Source organism: Eleutherodactylus coqui, chromosome 6 (assembly GCF_035609145.1).
Source record: "Eleutherodactylus coqui strain aEleCoq1 chromosome 6, aEleCoq1.hap1, whole genome shotgun sequence".
Taxonomy (NCBI): domain Eukaryota; kingdom Metazoa; phylum Chordata; class Amphibia; order Anura; family Eleutherodactylidae; genus Eleutherodactylus; species Eleutherodactylus coqui.
The window spans coordinates 123,750,264-123,772,437 of NC_089842.1; the positions used below are offsets into that span (position 1 = coordinate 123,750,264).

General features: G+C 46.2%; 1 protein-coding gene across 1 annotated transcript in view; it reads left to right on the forward strand.

The window, feature by feature from the left end:
• The first annotated feature begins 264 nt into the window (after positions 1-264).
• Positions 265-22,174, forward strand: part of DICER1 (dicer 1, ribonuclease III) — a 60,143-nt gene continuing 38,233 nt past the window's right edge. Inside the window, exons 1-10 of the mRNA XM_066572390.1 lie at positions 265-415; positions 4,213-4,258; positions 10,050-10,103; positions 10,202-10,376; positions 11,552-11,714; positions 12,848-12,978; positions 14,128-14,262; positions 15,154-15,314; positions 18,319-18,487; positions 19,016-19,491. Coding sequence (XP_066428487.1) covers positions 10,263-10,376; positions 11,552-11,714; positions 12,848-12,978; positions 14,128-14,262; positions 15,154-15,314; positions 18,319-18,487; positions 19,016-19,491 — 1,349 coding nt within the window. The 5' untranslated portion in view covers positions 265-415; positions 4,213-4,258; positions 10,050-10,103; positions 10,202-10,262. The remainder of the gene's footprint in view (positions 416-4,212; positions 4,259-10,049; positions 10,104-10,201; positions 10,377-11,551; positions 11,715-12,847; positions 12,979-14,127; positions 14,263-15,153; positions 15,315-18,318; positions 18,488-19,015; positions 19,492-22,174) is intronic.

Genomic DNA, 22,174 nt, shown 5'->3' on the forward strand with positions numbered 1-22,174 from the left:
CAGGTACGGGGATATGACGGTGGGCACACAGATACAGGCAGGTACAAGGATATGACGGTGGGCACACAGATACAGGCAGGTACGGGGATATGACGTCGGGCACACAGATACAGGCAGGTACAGGGATGCTGTGAGGTATGAACAGGCGGGTTCCGTCGGTCTAGAGGAGACCACTGCAGACACACGGTGAGCTGCTTCTCCCTGGATGGCTTCCTCTCTAGGCTCCTCCCTTTCCGGTGGACGGTCACATGACTGTGACGTCAGGCGGCGAGCTCTTGGCGGAGGCCGGTGGACGGGCCCGATCTGCGCCGCTCTCCCTCTCACCCCCCGGGACCGGAATCGCACAGTCCGGGAGAGGAGTCCGGCGGCTGAGCTCCTACGTGCAGTGCGGATCCCATGAGCCGGCCGGCCGCGGGTAAGACCCTCCTCCTGTCTGATGATCGGCCGCAGAGCCCGGCACAATGCGCTGCTGCAGCAATCCATGTGTCCGGGAGCCGCTGCCGCGCCACACACAGGGGATGCCGGGTACTGCAGAGCAGGCGGCGGGCTGGGGTGTCTGATATGTAGTTGGCAGGTCTTGTGGTGCCAGGCAGCTGTTTGTTGGGTGGCACGGTGCCAGGCTGCTGGGTTTTATGGTGCCATGGAGCTGGCTGCTGAGCGTTGTGGTGTTGGGTGGCACAGTGCCCAGCAGTTGGGTATTATGGAACATGGTGTCTGGCTGTTGGGTATTTGGTGCTCGGCACTTGGGTGGCATGGTGCCTGGTAGCTAGTGTTCTGGCTTTTCTGGTGCCTGGCACTTGGGTGGTATGGTCGCAGCTGGTTCTTGAGCATTGTGGTGTCAAGGAGCTAGTTGTTGGGTGGCACAGTGTTGGATTTTATAGTGCCCAGTAGATAGGAATTACAGAACCTGGTGCCCAGCACTTGGGTGGCATGGTGCCTAGCAGCCTGGTGCCAAGTATAACATCTAACAGTATTGGGTAAGCAGATACTTCAGTGGTCAGCAGAATCTGCTGCCAGGGTTATAGTGCCAGGCTGGGTTTTTAAAAGGGTAACCCCTGCCTGTAAAATGACATGTGATGAGCTGGATGCCCGAGGTGACTTGTGCCCGTCCTCCACGCTGCAGGTCCTCGGAGTCCGCAGTGGCGGTGAACTCGCGGACAGCGTGTTATGTGACCTCCCGCCGGGGTCTACTTGTGTGTCTTAGGATACGGCCTGCTAGCATTCCTTATAACCATGCCAAGTGGGTTTTCCTCTTATATGGATGTTGAACTGTTCCTCTGTTGTTCCTCCTGGAAATGTATGAATAAGCTGACATCTGGGTGTTACCAGTAGGGGGCGGTCCTACAGAGTCTGACACTGTCAAATCATTGCTGTCAGTAATCAGACCCCAGCTGATTCCACCCGGGTGTCAGTCTACTCATGTGCTTCCAGGAGGAATAACAGAGGAACTGCACGATGTAGAGGACTAAGATGAAATGCTTCAGAATTGTATTCCCCCCTGAAAGAATTACTAGCTCGGACACATCGGAGTAGCTGAGGGCCCTTAGTGTAGTGCTGCCGCCCTCGAGGGGGAGGGACTTGAGTCGCCCTCATATATTAACCATTTCCGGGAAGAGCTGGATGACAACTAGTGTGACTTCCAGGACGGCCCCAGTTTTCCTGCGGATCTGAATGGCCGTGTCCCTTAAATTCTTTCCCACTATTTTGCACATTGGGAAAGCTGGGTAACGAGGGTTGTGCGGGGGAGACCCAGCTTTCCCAGGAGCGGCAGAGCCCAGTTTTTTCCTTTGCACTCGCAGATACGAATTGCGTGTTCTGCGAGCAGAAGAAAAATCGCAGCATGTTCTATTTTACGGCAGAAGCAGCGCGGACGGCCTCCATTAACATTACGTACGGGCTGCGGGTACCAGGTCATCGCTAAGCCACGGCGCGGGAAATACAAAGAAAAAGCCATGTACTACGCGTGACCGCCTGCGAGCCTCCACAGTCCAGTTACTTGCCGCTCACCGCCCGAATCCCCTGTGTGCCTCCCACATGCCGCATCCTACCTGGTCGCGTGAGCCACTTGGTGTAAGTTTCCATTCACCTACAGCAAGCAGATCTTGATATCGCTGTGGTTTTTTTGTGCGAAGGTCAATGGGACTTTCTAATGTTGAAAACACATCACAGGTTTGTTCTTTGCGATTTTTGTGCGATGCGTTTTTAACATTAGAAAGTCCCACTGACAATCGCATTAAAAAAACGTAGCGATATCGCGTGAAAAAATTGTGCAAGAAAAGCGCAAGTGTGCAGGAGCCCTGAGGCCGGCGCACGTGGCCAGAAGCATAAAACGCAGTAACCTGTTTTTTTTCGTATATTTCCCACACCATCGCTCAGTGATGACGCGTATACCTGCCACCCGTACACAATGTCATCACGTATGGGCGTGTGTGTATATACACCACAATGGGCAAAAATGACCCTACTTTGTTACTTTTTGCACTCGCGTATTGCGCAATTCCGACATGCTAATGTGAGTGGAGCTGTGGAAGGCAATATAGTTGATTGCCTTTAACCCCTTAATGACATGGCCTATTTTGGCGTTGAGGACCAAGCGATTTTTGGTATTTTTCCATCTCCAGTTTTCAAAAGCCATAACTTTTTTATTTTTCCGTCGACGCGGCCGTATGAGGGCTTGTTTTTTGCGTGGCGAGCTGTAGTTTTTATCGGTGCCACTTTTGGGTACATAGACTATCGTAAAACTTTTATTATTTTTTATATGATAACAGGGAGAGAAAACGCATCAATTCTGCCATAGATTTTTTTTTTTTTTTTTTTTTTACAGCATTAATCATGCTGCAAAAATGACACACTAAATTTTTTCTGCGGGTCGGTACAGTTACAACAATACCAAAATTGTTATATTTTTTTAGGTTTTTACACTTTTTTGCAATAAAAACCCTTTTTGTTTAAAATCTTTTTTTTTCTCTATAGCTGCATTCAAAGTCCTGTAATTTTTTTATTTTTCTATGTACGAAGCTCTATAAGGGCTTATTTTTTGCGAGACGAGCTGTGGTTTTTGTTGGTTCTATTTTGGGGAATGTACGGCTTTTTTGATCACTTTTATTGCATTTTTTTGGGAGGCAAAATGCTAAAAATTAGCATTTTGCCTCTGTTTTTTAGCGTTTTTTGTAACGCTTTTTGCCGTACAAAATAAATCGCAGCATGCTCAGTTTTTCCGTGGATTCTGAGCAGACGGTTTCAATTGAGGTCAATGGAAGCCGTCCGATCCGTGGCCCGTCCACAATGAACATTGCAGACAGGTCACGGATTCCGCGTTGTCGCCTAGCAACGGCCCAGAATATAAAAAAAAATCTGTACTGTGCATGCCTGACAGCAAGCAGGACCTGGCTCTGCAGCGTGCAGGAGGCCTTGGGCCGTATTCACGGAGGCGATATTCCTGCGCGCGTTCCGTCAGTCCGAGACTGGTTAGTGCACACTGGGAATGTCTCTCTGATAGTCCAAGTTACAAAAATGTCTGCTTGTCCTATGTGCGATGGTCATGAGTGTGCCATGTTTTTAACACTGGTTACTATGGATACCATATAAAAAAAGAAGAGCAGAGAAAAGCGCTGAAGAATCAGTCCGTTTTACACAGACCACAATTGCCATGTGAATAGCGCCCTAAGATCCCCGGCCAGCGATGCCCCCCGGGCCGCCATCCCACCTGTCTGTCCGGGCCGTCTGTTTTATGAGGCCGTTAACTTCGTTTACCTCATTATTTATGTCATGTTGGTCTTCACCGTTCCTCATTAACTTCAGCGTAACTTTATATTTCCTTCTGAACGTGAAAATGGCGGTTCACAGACCTCAGCGCTATCAGGGCTTTTACAAGCTGTTAGGAGACGAAAGGCATACATATGACATCCTCCTGTCTGGGCGCTCCAGCTAATTTACGCGCCCCCCCCCCCCCCCCCCTGAGATCTGGGGTGCACCGAGACAAAGCAGGAGGTGTCGGAGCGCACGGTTACGGCACGGTCTGACGCTGCTCCCATGGATTCCGCTCAGTGTGTTCAGCTTCTCACCCACGCTAATTATTCTGTATCTCGGCACCGCCGCACATGTCCGAAGCCCGGGCGAAAGACCACCTGCCAAAAATCGCTAGTCAGTAGATTCTGCGGAGCCGCAAAGGCAGGAAAGCAACTAAACCACCTTGTATTTGTTTCCTTCTAGGTGACCGGATCTAAGAAGCTCAGGGACGGCTCAGAGATAAACACGGGTAATGACCCCCCACCCAAGACCGCAGACCCCAGACCTCTCCAGGGTGACATTTATAATCCTTCCATCATAAGTAATGGCTCATTACACACTAGTGGGGAAATGGTTACCTTATATGTAGAGGAGGTTGGGAGAAGAAACAAGAGGTTAAATCTAATAGGATTCATTCTCTATAGGATGCCAGAGGCGTAACAGCGAGTTACAAGGGGGTAACACACATTATATCTTATACTCTAATCACATCCAGAGCTGCATTCACAATTCTGGCTATTACCTTGGAATCTGAAGAGCTGACAGTTGAATCCTTTTCAGACTAAAGGGTCATATTGTGAAAATCCCCTATCGCCTCTCTACAGGATGGGTTTTTAAATGGGGGTCCAACTGCTGGAACCCCAGGGATCACACGAATGGCGCATGTGTGACCACTGGTCCATTCTCCCGGAGGTAGCCAACAACATGGAGCTGTCATAAGGGGCTGCGGGGAGCCCCGCAGATAGTGCCGATCACATTAAAGTAAATAAAAAGTTAGTTTTAGCTCTCCTCGTGGATCGCATCCACGAGGGGAGCTGAAACCACTTACCCCCATCCTCCGCGATGTCCCCTGCTGATATGGTCTGGAACAGACCCTCCGGCGTCTTCCGCGCATGTGTGCCCAAGGAAAAATTGCGGTGCATGTGTAGAAGAGAAGATCAGCACGGGTCTGTGATCGCCGCTTTCCAATGGATAGCGGTGATCACGAAAAAGTTTTAAAAAAGTAAAATAAAGTTAAAGTTTCACCTCCCCTCAAGAATTGTATCCATGAGGGGAGGGAATAATACTCACCCCACCCTCCGTGATGTCCCGGTCTTCCAGGACCTGACGTTCCCTTCTGCACATGGACGCCTGACGTCATACATCTGGCGCGTGCGCAGAAGGGCTCGCGACACGCAAAATTTAAAATCCCTCTGCTCCTGGCTACCATGTGTACCCGGGAGCAGAGAGATGTCACTGAGGACCGCTGTATGTGATTCTCAGTCACATGATCACTGTTATCCAATGGATAACTGATCATTTAAAGTGGGGGAAAAAAAAGTGTAAAAAGCTTACGTTTCATCTCCCCTATCATATTTGTGAGGGAGGATAAAATAATGTAACTAAGGCCCCCGGATTTATCCGCGGACCTTACCCCCGCTTCTGCACACTCACTCATCGCAAAAATCACGGACGCTTGCGCAAAAGCCATGGATTGCCAGGGTAATTTAAAATCTCCCTGCACCTGGCTACCAAACGTAGCCAAGAGCCTAGAGATTTCACGGGGGCCCACAGTACGCGTTCTCTGGTCACATGATCGCCGCTATCCAATGAATAACAGCAATCACGTAAAAGCGGGAAAAAAAAGGGAGGTGAAGTTACTCAAGGCCTTCGGCGATGTCTCCCGACAGGATCTTTAACCGCGGACCCTTTTCCAACTTCGTCGCATGCGCGTGTCGGTAAAGTGGCGGACGTAGGCGCAGAAGCTAAGGAGCGCCTGAGAAATTCAAAATCTCCTTGCTCCAGGCTACTATAGGTAGCTGAGAGCCTGGAGGAGTGACCGAGGGTCGCGATGAGCGGTCTCCGGTCATGTGATCGCCACTATCACAGATAATGGCGATGACAAAGTTAAAAACAGTTGAAGTGTAATGCTCCTTTCTGTTTGGGCCCCGTTGTGCATACGGACATCATTTGTGGGTGTCTCTATTTTGACACCTATGAGCCTTTGCAATGTTGGCTTGGTGTCGGAAAGCAAAATGTTCCTCAAAATGTTAATAATGTTAAATTTGTATGTCTCCTAAATGGTTAAGAAAAACAAAAAAACTAAAGTTATTCAAATGTGCGCCCAAAATAAAGTAAACGCATGGGAATATATATTTTATCAAAAATGTGTATTGTATGTTTGCACATATTTGAAATATTACAGTTGAAAATGTGAAATATTGGCACTTTTAATAAATGTACACAAATTCTATCAGTCTATTTTTACCACCTAAATGAAGTACAACATGTGGCGAAAAAACAATGTCAGAATTACTGGGATATGCAAAACCTTTATGGAGTTATTCTATGTTAAAGTGACACAGGTCAGATTCCCAAAATGTGTCGCTGTCACTAAGACGTAAACAGGCTTCGTCAATAAGGGGTTAAACAGTGATTGGTGCAGTGGCCATGCATCACTGCTGCCTTCACCCGTTGTGTGTCCATCTCATGGTCCTCAGAGGTTGGACTTCCAGCAATTTATCACCTATCTTAAGTTCCCCATTGTATCCAATGGTTATGACCCGTCTGCTCCGCTGTTGTACTGGCCAGGCGTGCCCAGTGCCTTCCAACTTCTGTACTGAGACACAATTGTACAGTTGGCACTGCGCACTGGTCAGTAACGGGCAGGGGGGCATTGTGGGAGATGTAGTTTTTACACTCCCCGGTGAGCATCTTAAGTAACTGTGTGGAGAGCAGTGGATGAGGAGGTCGGCAAAAACAGTACTGGAGTTTAGTTTAATGATTTAGATGGGTGTTTGCAATAATGGCTATAAGTGGAAATGTTAGGCAAATTTTTACAATTTTGCTGAGTCTGTGGAATGCCCCTTTAACAGTTTTGCCTGGAGTGTCCCTTTAAGCCTCTGTGTAGTGCAGTGTGAGACAGACTATCCCACTATGAACACTACACCTCCAGCACATAGACTGTGTATTAGTAGTCGGGGGTGGGAGATGTGACCCTCTGAGCGCTGCTGCCAAGAGGAATCCTTTTAAATGCAGCATTGTGACTGAATACACCAATTAGCCAGTGAAGGTAATGGCATTGATTATTTAGTGACAATGGCACCTGGGAGGGATATATTGGGCAGCAAGTGAACAGTCAGTTCTTAAAGATGATGTGTTGGAAGCAGGAAATTGGGCAAGTGTAAGGATCTGAGCCCAAGGGCCAAATTATGATGACTGGGTGAGAGCATCTCCAAAACGGCAGGTCTTGTGTGGTGTTCCTGAGATGTAGTGGTTAGTAACTACAAGGAGGACCACCAGTGAAGTAGTTGTAGGGTCATGGGCAGCCATGGCTCGTTGATGGGGAGAGAAAGCTAACAGTCTGGTCCAATCCCAGAGAAGAGCTACTGTAGTACAAGCTGCTGGCTGCTAGGGGTCCGAGCACACAGAGCACTGCAGCGTGCTCTGTAGCCACAGACTGGTCAGTGGGCCATGCTGACCCCTGTCCACTACTGATAGTGGCTTTAATAGACATGTGAGCGTCAGGTCTGGACCATGGAGCAATGGAAGAAGGTGGTCTGGTCCAATCCCTGTAAAGAGCTACTGCAGTACAGTCTGCTGGCTGCTAGGTGTACGAGCACACAGAGCACTGCAGCGTGCTCCATAGCCACAGACTGGTCAGTGGGCCCATGCTGACCCCTGTCCACTACTGTAGTGGCTACAATAGACATGTGAGCGTTAGATCTAGACTGTGCAGCAATGGAAGAAGGTGGTCCGGTCTGATCCCACAGAAGAGCTACTACAGTACAATCTGCTGGCTGCTAGGTGTCCGAGCACACAGAGCACTGCAGCTTGCTCTGTAGCCACAGGCTGGTCACTGGGCCCATGCTGACCCCTGTCCACTACTGATAGTGGCTATAATAGACATGTGAGCGTCAGATCTGGACCGCGGAGCAATGGAAGAAGGTGGTCTGGTCCGATCCCACAGAAGAGCTACTGCAGTACAGTCTGCTGGCTGCTAGGTGTCCGAGCACACAGAGCACTGCAGCGTGCTCCGTAGCCACAGACTGGTCATTGGGCCCATGCTGACCCCTGTCCACTACTGATAGTGGCTATAATAGACATGTGAGCGTTAGATCTAGACTGTGCAGCAATGGAGGAAGGTGGTCTGGTCCAATCCCTGTAAAGAGCTACTGCAGTACAGTCTGCTGGCTGCTAGGTGTACGAGCACACAGAACACTGCAGCGTGCTCTGTAGCCACAGACTGGTCAGTGGGCCCATGCTGACCCCTGTCCACTACTGTAGTGGCTACAATACACATGTGAGTGTCAGATCTGGACCGTGAAGCAATGGAGGAAGGTGGTCTGGTCTGATGAGTTACATTGTCTTTTACATCATGTGGACGGCCGGGTACATGCCCGTCTTCTACCTGGGGAAGAGATGGCACCAGGATGCGTTTTAGGAAGACAAGCTAGCAGAGGCTATGTGATGCCCTGGGAAACCTCAGGTCCTGGCATTCATGTGGATGTTACTATGACACGTATCACCTACCTAGATGTTGTAGACCAGATGCACCCCTTCATGGCAACGGTGTTCCCTAATGGCGGTGGCCTCTTTCAGCAGGATAATGCCCCCTGCTGTCACACTGCTAAAATGACACAGGAATGGTTTGAGGGACATGACCGTTCAAGGTGATGGATAACTTGGGCTCCACATTCCCAGATCTCAATGTGATTGAGCATCTGAGATATACTGAAAAAAGTCTGATCCATGGAGGCCGCACCTCACAACGTACTATAATTAATGGGGTAAACTGATAAAGCGGTGAGGGTCCGACTGCTTGGATTCCAACTGGTCCTGAGAATGGGGGACTGGTGTCCCCCCTATTTCGCAGTTCAAGAGACATTTCTGTCGTATAGTGGGGAATAGAAGCTGCTGGTCACACAAGCGCAACAGCAGCTCCATTCTCCTCAATGGCGCAGGTAAATGGCTGCTTCAGACAGCCAAGCACAGCACCTTGTTGTTTCTGTCTACCCCATTGAAATGAATGGAGCAGTACCGAGCATGCTTGAGAAAGACTCTTGAGTCGAAACGTTGCTGTTTTTTCGTCATGGAGGAATTAAGGATCTTTGTCTTTTTGCACCATTGATGCTGTCACACTCCTGGCATTTTGGAATGTATCTTGAACTGCGATGAATGAAAAAAAATGATTTATCGCTGTCATCACTTTAGAGCCCCACAAGCTACATTATGTGGCTGTAAGGTGATAGAACGGGGTGTCCAGGGAGCTGTGTTTCATACTGACCTTGCACCCCCTTCCTGCTCGGTGTCACCGTGAAGCTGGCACACACAGCGTGACTAATCTCAGCTGGCTGTGTGTACTCTCTCTCTCATTCATCTCTTGTCGGAGAGCACCTCCATACAGCTGGCTGGATAGTCACCCTGTGTGCGCAGGCCTTCTTCACGGGGACACCGAGCAGCAATGGGGAGCACAGTGAGGATGAAACACCTCACCAGGCTCACATTCCATCACTTTCGAGTCCCCTAACATAGTTTACAGAGCTCAAATGTGATGGCAGGTTCTCCTTTAAAGGATCTGCTGCTGGTGTCTTGGTGCCCGATACTACAGGTCACCTTCAGAGGGTTTGTGACATCCATGCCTTGACGAGGCAGAGCTGATTTGGGGGCATGAGGGGGGGGGGGAACCAACAAAATTTCAGACAGGTGGTTTTATGGTTGACTAGTATAGATTGCAGTTTACTATAACTAAATAGGTTGTCCCACCAGGACCCCGCCTGTCCGTATGCTACTAGGACGCACAGTAAGGGGGTCCCCTTCAGAATGGTGAGCCGTCATATCCATGTTTTACATAGGGGAACTCTGTGGCTGGCCTTGTCTTCCTCCACTGATCACAGCTAACCTCTGATGTGAGAGGAGGAGGAGAAACCCCTTTTACGGTGACGGAAATCTATCATTTAGCTATTTTTTTGCCTTCATATAACATTTTTAATCTTATTGTAACACTTTCTTGCATCTTTGTAACCACATATATAACATTTTGCACTGATGTGTCTTTGCAGTTATGACAATGTCAAAGAACGTTTCAAGACTCTTCACCTTTTTGACTAAAGGAGGTGAGTAACTGCAATAAACTTCCGGAATCTGCTGTAGAGGTCCTCATGTTATGACGTCTCATCCTCTTATGTCTTCTCTCTCTTCTCTGTACTGGCAGAAAGCTGTGCTGACCCTAAGCTGCAATGATCTAAGTCACTGGATGATAGAAGACCCTCAGCATGGCAGGCCTGCAGCTCCTGACCCCAGCCTCCTCGCCCATGGGTCCTTTCTTTGGACTACCCTGGCAGCAGGAGGCAATTCATGACAATATATACACCCCTAGGAAATATCAGGTACTGGTTGTACTCAAAGTGTAAATTGCGTCTACGTCATGTAAGGAGTGCATAGGGTGCTTGTAGTTGGACACAACAGTGGTCTCCAACCTATGGCCCAAAACTACAACTCCCAGCATATCTTGACCGCTTCTGACTGTAGTGTATGTAAATTCTTGCTACTTTATGTAGAACTTAACACTATGACAGACCCTTTATATAAGCAGATTGGCCAGATATCCTAATAGTTATATACCAACCACCCCACAAGTGGCAAGGGTACAGATGAGAAGGCACTTATGGGGTCTTTGACTCTAAAGGCCCCCAGAATCATTGGACTTTAGTCTTCCAAACCTTATGATAATGGCAGGTTTCGATGACTCTCTGATGTGTATGGGGGCAACTCTACTTTCTCCCAACAGATGCTGGGAGAAAGAAGGATCAGGACAATGAAGTTCAACTCCTGAACCTTTGTTCCCCCATGAGATAATTCACTGCCAGACCTAATTCACTAAACATATGAATGTTCGGCAGAGCAAAGCATTCATGTGTATAGGGGCGGAAATGGCTGTCAGATGAGCAATTGTTGGTCGCACAGTTGTTGTAGGTGTATGGGTACCCTAAGGGTACTTTCACATGTAATGGACTTGGGTGTAGAGCTGCAGCATGTTTTCTCTCCAGATTTTTAGCCAAATCGGCACCATCTGGTGCTGATTTTTAGCTGAAGACCTGCAGCTGATTTCAATTGAAAGAGGGAAGTCTGCTGTGGATCTGCATTTTGGCGTGGGCTTGGATGTGTAATTTGAGGATTTTCAGCTGCGGAAAATGTGCACCAATTTGGCCACATGTTACCGTACCCTAAGGAACGCTTCTCAACATGGACTGTACTACTTGACCTTCTTACCCTGCGATGCGAAGGACCAATTCACTCGGCCACGTTTTGGGCTATGAGCTGTCTGTATATTCCACGGACTGCATACAACCCCGTTATAGCCTATGAGCCTATACACATGGGCAGCTTATTGTACGGCCGATGGTCTGTGTGAAAAATATTGCTACATATCCTATTACCAGTTTTCATGGACGAGAATAAAGTTTTTTTTGTTTTTTTTTGTTTGTTTAACTCTCATTTTTTAATGGGTTAAATAATGGTGGGAGTTAATCATAAAAAATCCTGTTCTCTGTTTCTCCTGCAGGTGGAGCTGCTGGAAGCAGCGTTGGACCACAATACAATAGTGTGTCTGAACTCTGGCTCAGGGAAGACTTTCATCGCCGTACTACTTACTAAAGAGCTGTCCTATCAGATCCGGGGAGACTTTAATAACTCCGCCAAGAGAACGGTGTTTCTCGTCAATTCTGGTAATTGTCACCAACTTCATATTAACCTAAATATGTTCTTTCTTCATGTCATGATCTGGATGGGAGTGTCGCTCTCGCTGGAATAAAGTCTGCTGATGCAAAAACAACTCTGGTTTATTATAGCTCTGTACATACGGTAAAATATCCATAGGTGAATATACTCTTCCAGAAGCTTTTCCATCGCGGAAGGAGATGCTACATCACTTGGGCATACTGGAATTCTGTTCTGTGGGAAGGTTTGCCTAAAGCTCATTAACCCCCTCTGCCTGTATGGGTTTTAGCTTCTGGCACAGATGCCTTGATAAATCGGATCAGGGTCGTAGTGTACAAATAGCCCTAATGTTCTAGGCCCCCAGGACTGACTGCACAAGTCATCACCTGGAAACCCAGTGGCCCTATCAATCAGAGTAGCCCCCTTTTGAATATGCTGCAGGAGTGACAGTGGTGATCGAATAGATAAATTACTGGGATCAGAGGTTTCTTCGATCCTTGCAACACCCGTGTTGGGCTTATTCTATGTTGCCTTACCTAATTTAACAGGTACCCCCCCCCCCCTAGTTTTCTCTGGGAATACACTTGGCACAGCTTGAGAACCTTGGGCTAGAGGAGAAAGTATATTTAGGCTATGTTTAAATGGGTGTTGCGTTTTTCTCAGACTTAGTCCTTTTTAATGAGCAAATCCACATACTGACTTCTAAATGTAGATTCCATGTCAAGAAGTGAAATGTCACTTTTTTTTTTTTTTGCACGTGAATTTGAAATCTATGTGCGGAACAGATTTGCGCCATACAGACTAGAGCGCAGGTTCCCATTAAACGTAATATGGTGCAGATTCGATTCTACATTAAATCTGCTGCTGCAAAAAAGCCGTGTGAACATGGCCTTACATGTAGGCAGTTCGTGGACATGGCTAGAACAACCTAAATGAAAACCTTCATCTTTTACCTTGCAGGCTGCAATTGGAAAAATTTGAAAATGGTACAGAATTGAAACAGTATTCACACTACCAAGTGGTGCTGCATGCTTTTTTTTTCTGCCATTTTACGGCAAACAATCTTAGTTTTGTTCTATTTTTTTTTTCAATTTGCTTCTTGATACCGAATTGCATAATTCTTCATTTTATACTTTTTAAGCTAAGCAAGTTGCCCAGCAAGTGTCTGCGGTTCGCACTCACTCCGATCTGAAGGTCGGGGAATTCTCCAGTCTAGAAGTTGTGGAGAGTTGGTCGAAGGAAAAATGGAACGAGGCATTTGTGGCTCATCAGGTATGGTCTGTGGAAACTTTCCATCAAAACGTACAATTTGCTGCAGTGTTACCTTTTGGACCTCAAGAATTTCATGCAGGCCTAATGTGAATTGCCCCATATGTGCTCATTAGACTCATACATAAAACCTGCTGCTCGCTATGTCTACAGGTTTTTTTGCTTTTAAATTGCATTATTTGTACCTGCAAGATACTTAGCTTGTTTCCAAAAGGGTGTAATTACCTTTACAATCCTTCTTCATATGAAAACGTTTGCAAATAGCCTTGATAAAGGAAAAGCCGCACATTCAACTAATTTTTGACATGTCAATAGTATTGATCAGTGGGAGCCCTGCTGCTGAGACCCCTGCTGATCGCTAGAATGAGGGGACTGCAGCACCCACCCGAGTGTCGTGCCCCCTCATCTTTGCTGCTTTTCGTCAGTTTCCATCAGCTGAAGACGCCCGCATAGAGGTCTATCGTAAGCGCCATACACCCCTGTGGGCTGTTTTTAGCTACTAGAAGCAGCTGAAAAGTGGCAAAGACAGTTGTGGGGGAACAGCGCTTGTGTGAGCAGCCCCCTTGTTCTAGCCATCAGCGTGGGTCTCCACTGATCAATATTTTGCTGGAGTTTATCACACTGGCTGATGTGTCTGTCTGTACCTCCATGAATGCATCGTTGGGTGGTCCGGCTCTCAACCTCCAGCCATTCATGGCAACCGATGATGCACCAAAGACCAACACTTATCAGCAGTCATAACAGCAACAGGATTATGTCCCTGTGTTCAAACAGCTGTCCCCACGCACGCCTGTAGGTGGCGGAGGGGGTCCCGTATATCCCCTTATATCGCAGGGTTGCTGTAACACATTTTCGCGGGAAGCAACTGTATGCGAGAAAAAATCTGATTGTTACAAGGTGCCTAATAAAAGGGGCAGTAAGTTAAGTCGGTGGCTTTGAGTTTTCGCCCCGGCAGTTGTCAAACTTCATTCTCCAGAAACGTTTAGTACGAGAGCAATTTAGAGCGCGTCAGGCGCAGGATGTGATGGGAATTGTCAGATAGTTTACAAAGGAATCATTGAAAACATGTGACCGTCAAAATTCACACCAGACGCTCACACAGTTTCCTGACGGGATCACCAAGGCTTCATTTTCTTTGTTTTTTTATTTCAGATTCTGGTTATGACTTGTCACATCTTCCTTCATGTCCTGAAGAGCGACAGACTTTCCTTATCCGAGATCAACCTCCTGGTATTCGACGAGTGCCATCTTGCTATCCAGGATCACCCATATCGTGAGATAATGAAGGTAGGAGGGGAATCATGGCAGGTTTTAAAGGGGTTGTATAGGATTAGAAAAAACATGGTTGCTTTGTTCCAAAAATGTTTGCCATAGCAAACCACTGTGTGTGTGTGTGTGTGTGTGTGTGTGTGTGTGTGTGTGTGTGTATCTCAGCACCATTAACTTTAAAGGAGCACAAAAAATGTTGCTACATTAGAAATTAGTTTGAAGTAGCTTCTTTGCAATCCACTGTCTGTTGTTGGGTACAGAGCTTCTGTGGTCACAAGGACATTTCCTTAGCTATCTTCACAGGGTGCTCCCATGCACTCAGAGGCTGCAGGCACACAGATCTGCAGATACTGGGATAACGATGCGTTTACTCTTTATTGAATTAACTGGGAGCGCTGGAAACTGCACGCTGCTTTTTGGAGCTCGCAGTATAGGATATTTCTTTACAGAGGCCGTATGAGAAGAGCACAAACCAATAGGAAATTTAAAAATCTATAATATACCATCCATCAAAGTTTCAGCTTTTTGCCCATATTCTAACTGAGAGTTCTATACATACTCTACAGTTCAGGTTCTGCAGTGATGTGACAACAGTGAGAGTTGAAATAACTCATGGTGATTTGTGGGCAAGCAGGAGAATCTAAACAGTCAATTAATTTTTTTCATTACAATTTCTTTCTATCCTCCTATTACTTTCAGGTCTAGTCTGTTTGAGAAAAATGTGTAATTCTCACACTGCTCCTTTAAGAACCTGCGGGGCAGCATAGTTTTCTATAATGTTTCTCAGGTTTTGGGGGTGTAAGGACCCCATTGTGAGGGTGTAGCTTGTATCTGTCATGATCTTATCCATTATGAATTTTTCGAGCAGCAAGTTAATTCATAACCTGCTCCTTTCCCCATCATGCACAGATCTGTGAAAGTTGCCAGATATGTCCACGAATCTTGGGACTGACCGCCTCCATACTCAACGGGAAATGTGACCCCCGTGACCTTAAAGAAAAAATCCAGAAACTGGAGGAAATTCTGAGGAGTAATGCTGAAACAGCGACCGATCTGGTGGTTTTAGACAGGTAAATGCAATGCAGAACTCATGACCTCATCTCCCTGTAAAAGGATGTAGGATTGGACTTTGCTCGCAGGGTTAACCCCTTGAGAGCCAGTCTAGTTTTATAAAAACCTTCATTTTTTACTCAACTTATAACCTTTAGTTATTTTTAATTAAACTTTTAATTTTTTCAGGTGACAAAGCTGTATGAGGGCTTATTGCAGAATGAATTGTAGTGTTTGACACCTCTTTAAAGTTATCCATCAATGTTTAATATTTTTTATTGGTGTCTGCAATATCTCCACTGCATTTTTTATATTTTCTGGGGGGGGGGGGGAATTTTTTATTTTTTTTTTTTAATTCTTTATTTAACATTTTCTTTTTGGTTACAAAACATGAAATAAACTGTCAGGTGGGTCCTTCTGGTCACATAGATATTTGGGTAACATTGACCAACGTTACTGTAACCACTTGTGATTATTCATACTCCTTCGGGTTATGATTCTTGTTTAATGTTCTTGCCTGACTTGGTTTTCCTGACCCGTGTCTGTCAAAACCGTTGTTTTTCAAATAAACTATGCTACGCGTAACTTCTATAAGTGGACTTACATATATTAGGAGAAGAGGTGGGGCGGGAAGGTTGGGGGGTGGGGGGTGGATAGGTGGGACACCACATATGTCTGTGTTAAATCTCAGAGTTGAGTGTACTCATCCGTGTTCTGGAATTCCATCCAGTGTGGCCGTGAGGTCCTCCATCTCCATTATCCAGTTTACCGCGTTGAACCACATCCTTATATTAGGTGGCTCAGTCTGTCTCCATAGTCTGGGGACGCAGGATCTCGCCGCGTTAATCAGATGAGAATTTTTTTTTTAATTATAAAATTGAACTTCGCTTAATTTAAAAAGGCAGACCAGGCAGCGCCCGCCAGGGTACACTGGAGTCAGAGCGGAAGCACTGCTCCGGCCTCCGTGTAGTGGTCGGCGCTCGTAATGGCAGCTGTGCTTGTAATTACAGATGTGGCTTCCATCGATTTCAATGAAAGCTGTGCCCGCTATTACAAGCGTGGCAACTGCACAGGGGTCAGAGCAGCACTTCCACTCCAAACCAAGTGTATTTCGGCGGGTGCTGCCTGGAAAACCCCTGTTTTAACCTCTTGTGTTTTTTATTTTTCCTGCTCGAGGGGGTTAAAACCTGCAATCTTTTGATCACTTATATAGTACTTTGGAATTTGCAAGTGATGGAAAACTGACAGGTAAACTATTAGGCCATGCCTCTGGTAGAATGGGTTGTCACCTTTGTTAGGCCCCTAGCTGCTATGGTAACTCATCAACATCCCACAGTTGCATTGTGGGATGCTACTAGGCTTACAGATGGAGCCGCCTTCCTCTGTCAAACTCCTTAGATGCTGTGGTCACTAATGACTGCAGCATCTAAGAGGTTAAAGGGGTTGTCTCGCGGCAAACATCAAAATTTTACATTAGCCCATTCCCCCTGTCACCCCCCCCCCCTGGCATAAAATAGCATTTTAAAGCGGTTTTTAAACCGCTTGCTACTCACCGATGTGATGAAAGATGAACTTATAAAATTCTTCTCCCAAGATGGCCGCCGTTCCTTTCCCAGGGATGCACTGCGGTTTTCTCCCATGGTGCACCGCGGGTCTTCTCCCATAGTGCACCATGGGCTCTGTGCGTTCCATTGCCAATTCCAGCCTCCTGATTGGCTGGAATCGGCACACGTGATGGGGCGGAGCTACGCGATGACGCGTAGAAAGGGGCGGAGCCGGAAAGCCGCTCGTGCCCGCACCGACCAGAAGCAGAAGACCGCACAGCGCAAGCGCGTCTAAAAACGCCAGAAGACATCAGAATTAGACGGAGCCATGGAGACGGGGACGCCAGCAACGGAGCAGGTAAGTGAATAACTTCTGTATGGCTCATATTTAATGCACGATGTATATTACAAAGTGCATTAATATGGCCATACAGAAGTGTATAACCCCACTTGCTTTCGTGAGACAACCCCTTTAACTGTCTGGGATTGGAGATTGCCAAAATTGCGATTTCAGGGGCTTACATGTACCACTGCTGTTTCAGAGTTGGTGGCGCCCAGTTTGAGGGAGCATGGCCATGCACGGCCTGTTTGTTACCAGAAATTGGTGTAAATAATAGCACAAACTTCAGTAGGCTGGAGTAAGCTTTCATCTGGCCACCAGATGAAACAATTGTACTGTATTAGGAGGCTGGCACCTCTTAACGTATTTGTTTCTCATAGCTGAGCAGGGCTGACTTAGATTGGCGTGTAAAACACTGCTCTATGTAACTAATCCTTAATAAGCACGTACATTGTAGACACCAGGGCTTTACTCTGAAATGGTACAGAGAAAATATACTTTTAATAAGCAGCCAGAAAAAGGGAGAATTCTTAAGGAGGCAGCTCCCTACCCCTGTGTCTGCCCAGATCAGCCAGAGTATACTGTATATACATGCAGGAAGAAACCTGGCGATCTAGCAGTAAAGTGGGTGACGGCTCGCCCTCTTGACTCTTCACCCTGTTTCTGGCTGCTTTTGGAAGTATTCTTACTCTGACATGCTGCCGCTCTTCAGCGTAAACCATGGGTGATTGCAATGTGCATGCCTCTGGTCAACAGTGTGTCAGCAGCAGGGAGCCGAGGGGGACACGCACAGTCCGCTAGACCTGCAACCCTCCCTTCCAGAAAATCCAAAACAGGATGGCGTCTTGAGTGCAAAATAAACAAAGTGCACTATGGAGGAAAAAAAAGGGAGTTTATTCTGCACCCAGGATGATGATGTGTTGCCTTCTGCAATGTGCATGTCTGTCGGGGTGTTATGTTTTCCACGGTACAGACAATCTGAAATTCCTCATGGCTTCCCTTTTTAATTCATAACTAAAGGTTTTCATATCTATTTGACTAAAGTGTCCCTTATAATGTTTTTTCTTGGCTTTCCCTGAAATGGAAAAGGATTTTATCAAGTATTTCCTATATTAATGTTTTATTCTCCTGTTGGTGAAGGTACGCCTCGCAGCCTTGTGAGATTGTATTGGATTGTGGCCCCTACTATGACAAAAGTGGACTCTATCAGAGGCTCCTGTCTGAACTGGATGATGCACTTCACTTCCTGGATGACTGTAACATTCCCGTTGTGTCTAAAGAGAGAGATTCAATATCCATCTCCAAACAGGTAAAAGAAGATATTGGGCCATTTACACCTAACGATTATCGCTCAAAATTTGTTTAAATTAACGAACTTAAGCGGTAATCGTGCAGTGTAAATGCAAAAAAAGTCACTTGCTATGCATTAACTTGTGGTTATTGCTGAGTTTCAGCGAAAAAACTATTCATTAGGCCCCAGGGATCATTGCATTACTGTGTCTGGTTAGACCCAGCAGAACACCACAGACTTGTTAGTAAATCATAACCGTTTTTACCCAGTAGATGCAAAACAAAAAAAACAATATATTGGTGGTTTAAAGCCCAAAGCAATGTCTATTAAGGGGTTAACGTACTACCTTAGAAACTTGCATCAGTGGGGTGCTACTGAGCAGGGACTGATCCTTGACCCATACCTCCAGCACAGGGTGTTCATTGTAGCAGGCGGCGGGGTCCCAGCTTGCTGACCGCCATTAGTGTATCTGGTATGGCTCTCTGATGCCATCGTTTTATTGTGATCAGTTTGGGCTTTATTTTTGACAAATTGTGTCTCCATTAGATCCTCTCGGACTGCCGGGCGGTGCTGTTTGTCCTTGGTCCATGGTGCGCTGATAAAGTTGCCGGCATGATGGTGAGAGAACTGCAGAAATATATTAAACACGAGCAAGAAGAGCTGCACCGGAAATTCCTGCTCTTTACAGACACCATCCTGAGGAAGATACATGCTCTGTGCGAGGAGCACTTCTCGCCCGCCTCTCTCGACTTGAAATTTGTCACCCCCAAAGTGATCAAGCTTCTGGAGATTCTGCGCAAGTACAAGCCGTACGAGCGGCAGCAGTTTGAGAGCGTGGAATGGTACAACAACCGCAACCAGGATAACTACGTGTCATGGAGCGACTCTGAGGATGACGATGATGAGGACGAGGAGATAGAGGAGAAAGAGAAGACTGAGACCAGCTTCCCTTCCCCATTTACCAACATCTTGTGTGGGATCATCTTTGTGGAGCGAAGATACACGGCAGTTGTCCTGAACAGGTAAAAGTGTGTTTCTTGGTCCTATTGGTTTCACCTGAAGTAATGCTAGGTTCACGCTCGCCAGTTGTGAGGCAGTGTGCTGCTGCAGAACGTGAAGACCTCATACAAGGGCCTACCGCCTACTTGGTCGCTGCTGATACTAGCATCAAAGCATTTGTTTCTAGAAGTATTTGCTCATGCTGCCTCCAAAACACAGAAGAAAAAGAGATTTAACGTCTCGTGTACCACAAAATAAAACTACAGGTTGTCCTGCAAGAAGTGCTCCTTCGTTTAGCTTCTTTGATGGAAAAATGAGTCGTGGGCTCTCCAAGGTGGCAGCACAGCATTCATCTGCAACATGTTAACTTGGCATACGCTACAGACAACATCATATTAAGTTATATAATGTACACTCCTTGTCAAAAATAAATACTGTGCCCCTAGAAGAAGTTGTCGTTTTGCTGCAAAACTCTGCATGCAGTTACATCTCAGACAGATATGCAAATGACTAGAGTTGTAGCTCCCAGAGGCTCCTTGTATGTAGTGACCTCTTCTTCTGCTTGTGAAGAGCTTGTTGACCACTAGACGCCTGTTTGACGCAGAGAAGAGGTTTCACCCCGTTACCAGAGTCTGAGAGGGGCGCATTATTAGAATGCAAGAAGCTGGATGGTCATATTGCCGAATTATGTGTCACCTGGGCTGTTCTGTCCAGACTGTTAGCCTTTTGTGCCCTCACACCTCCTATCGGGCTCAGGACGATCTCGACAGACCACCATTTGACAGGATCGTCTGACAAGCACCAATAGCTCCAACTATTTTGCCCGCCATCCAGGGACAGGTGGCACCATCGTTACACCGTGTCTTTTGGAACCAGCTCTGCACACTTGGCCGAAAGATATTTGGTCTCACTTTGCCAACTAGATGTACTGCACCTGACACCCACCACCGTCGCCTCAGTTTGCAGTGGTGTCGTGAACAATGAAGCTGGACTGCTAGGGAGTGGATCCAGGTTGTCTTCAGCGATAATTCCATGTTTAGTTTGGACACTGATGATGGCCGTGTTTGCTTGCCTTTGCTGTGGAGTGGCACACTGCCCCCACTGCTGGTGTGGTGGTCTGGGGGGCCATCAAATACAACAGGCGATCCCCCCTAGTAGTGGTATGAGGGACAATGACAGCTCTGTGATATGTTCAGGACATCCTGCAGCCACATGTGTTCCTCTCATGGCATTTCCCAGCAGGATAATGCTCGGCCGCACACACGGGGGGGGTCACAGGAATGTCCCCACAACATTGTCACACATCCGTGGCCTGTCTGGTCGCGAGATTTATCACCAACTAGCTGATATACCCGGATTCGCCCAAGTTAATTTGTTACTGGTGTTTATCTGGTGTTCACACGGAAAATCTTATGAAGTCGTGGTTACTTTAGAAATACTGAGGAAAAACATATGTTCACCATTTTGCATAGTTCTCTGCGTTACCCAGGAAACACCACGTGGAGGCAACCATGCGACGTTTCCTTTTATATAAAATGACATCAGGAAGTGAGAGAATTAGATTACGTACATAGAATTTGGACACTAATTCTTTTGCGCTTAGAATTGAATAATGGAGTTGGGACCAATTAGCTTTTCCTATTTCTGACATAATCAATGCTCCTGCCAAATTTCCCGTTTCTATGACACCGGAAAGTGAAAAAATTACATTCCGCACGTAAAATTTCGACACCAATTTTTTTGTGCTAGAATTGAATAATCGAGTTGGGACCTATGAACTTTTCCTATTTATGACATAATCAATGCTCGTGCCAATTTTCACATTTCTATGACACCGGAAAGTGAGAAAATTAGATTCCGTATGTAAAATTTGGACGCTAATTCTTTTGCGCATAGAATTGAATAATCGAGTTGGGACCCATTACTTTTTCATATTTATGACACAATCAATGCTCGTGCCAAATTTCATGTTTCTATGACATTGGGAAGTGAGAGATTTAGATTATGTACGTAAAATTTGGCCACTAATTCTTTTGCGCATAGAATTGAATAATCGAGTTGGGACCCATTAGCTTTTCCTATTTATGACATAATCAATGCTCCTGCCAAATTTCCCGTTTCTATGACACCGGAAAGTGAAAAAATTACATTCCGCACGTAAAATTTCGACGCCAATTCTTTTGTGCTAGAATTGAACAATCGAGTTGGGACCCATTAGCTTTTCCTATTTATGACATAATCAATGCTTGTGCCAAATTTCAGGTTTCTATGACACCGGAAAGTGAGAAAATTACATTCCGTACGTAAAATTTGGACGCTAATTCTTTTGCGCACAGAATTGAATAATGGAGTTGGGACCCATTAGCTTTTCCTATTTATGACATAATCAATGCTTGTGCCAAATTTCAGGTTTCTATGACACCGGAAAGTGAGAAAATTACATTCCGTACGTAAAATTTGGACGCTAATTCTTTTGCGCATAGAATTGAATAATGGAGTTGGGACCCATTAGCTTTTACTATTTATGACATAATCAATGCTCGTGCTGAATTTCCTGTTTCTATGACACCGGAAAGTGAAGAAATTACATTCTGCACATAAAATTTGGACGCTAATACTTTTGCGCATAGAATTGAATAATCGAGTTGGGACCTAATAACTTTTCCTATTTATGACATAATCAATGCCCGTGCCAAATTTCGAGTT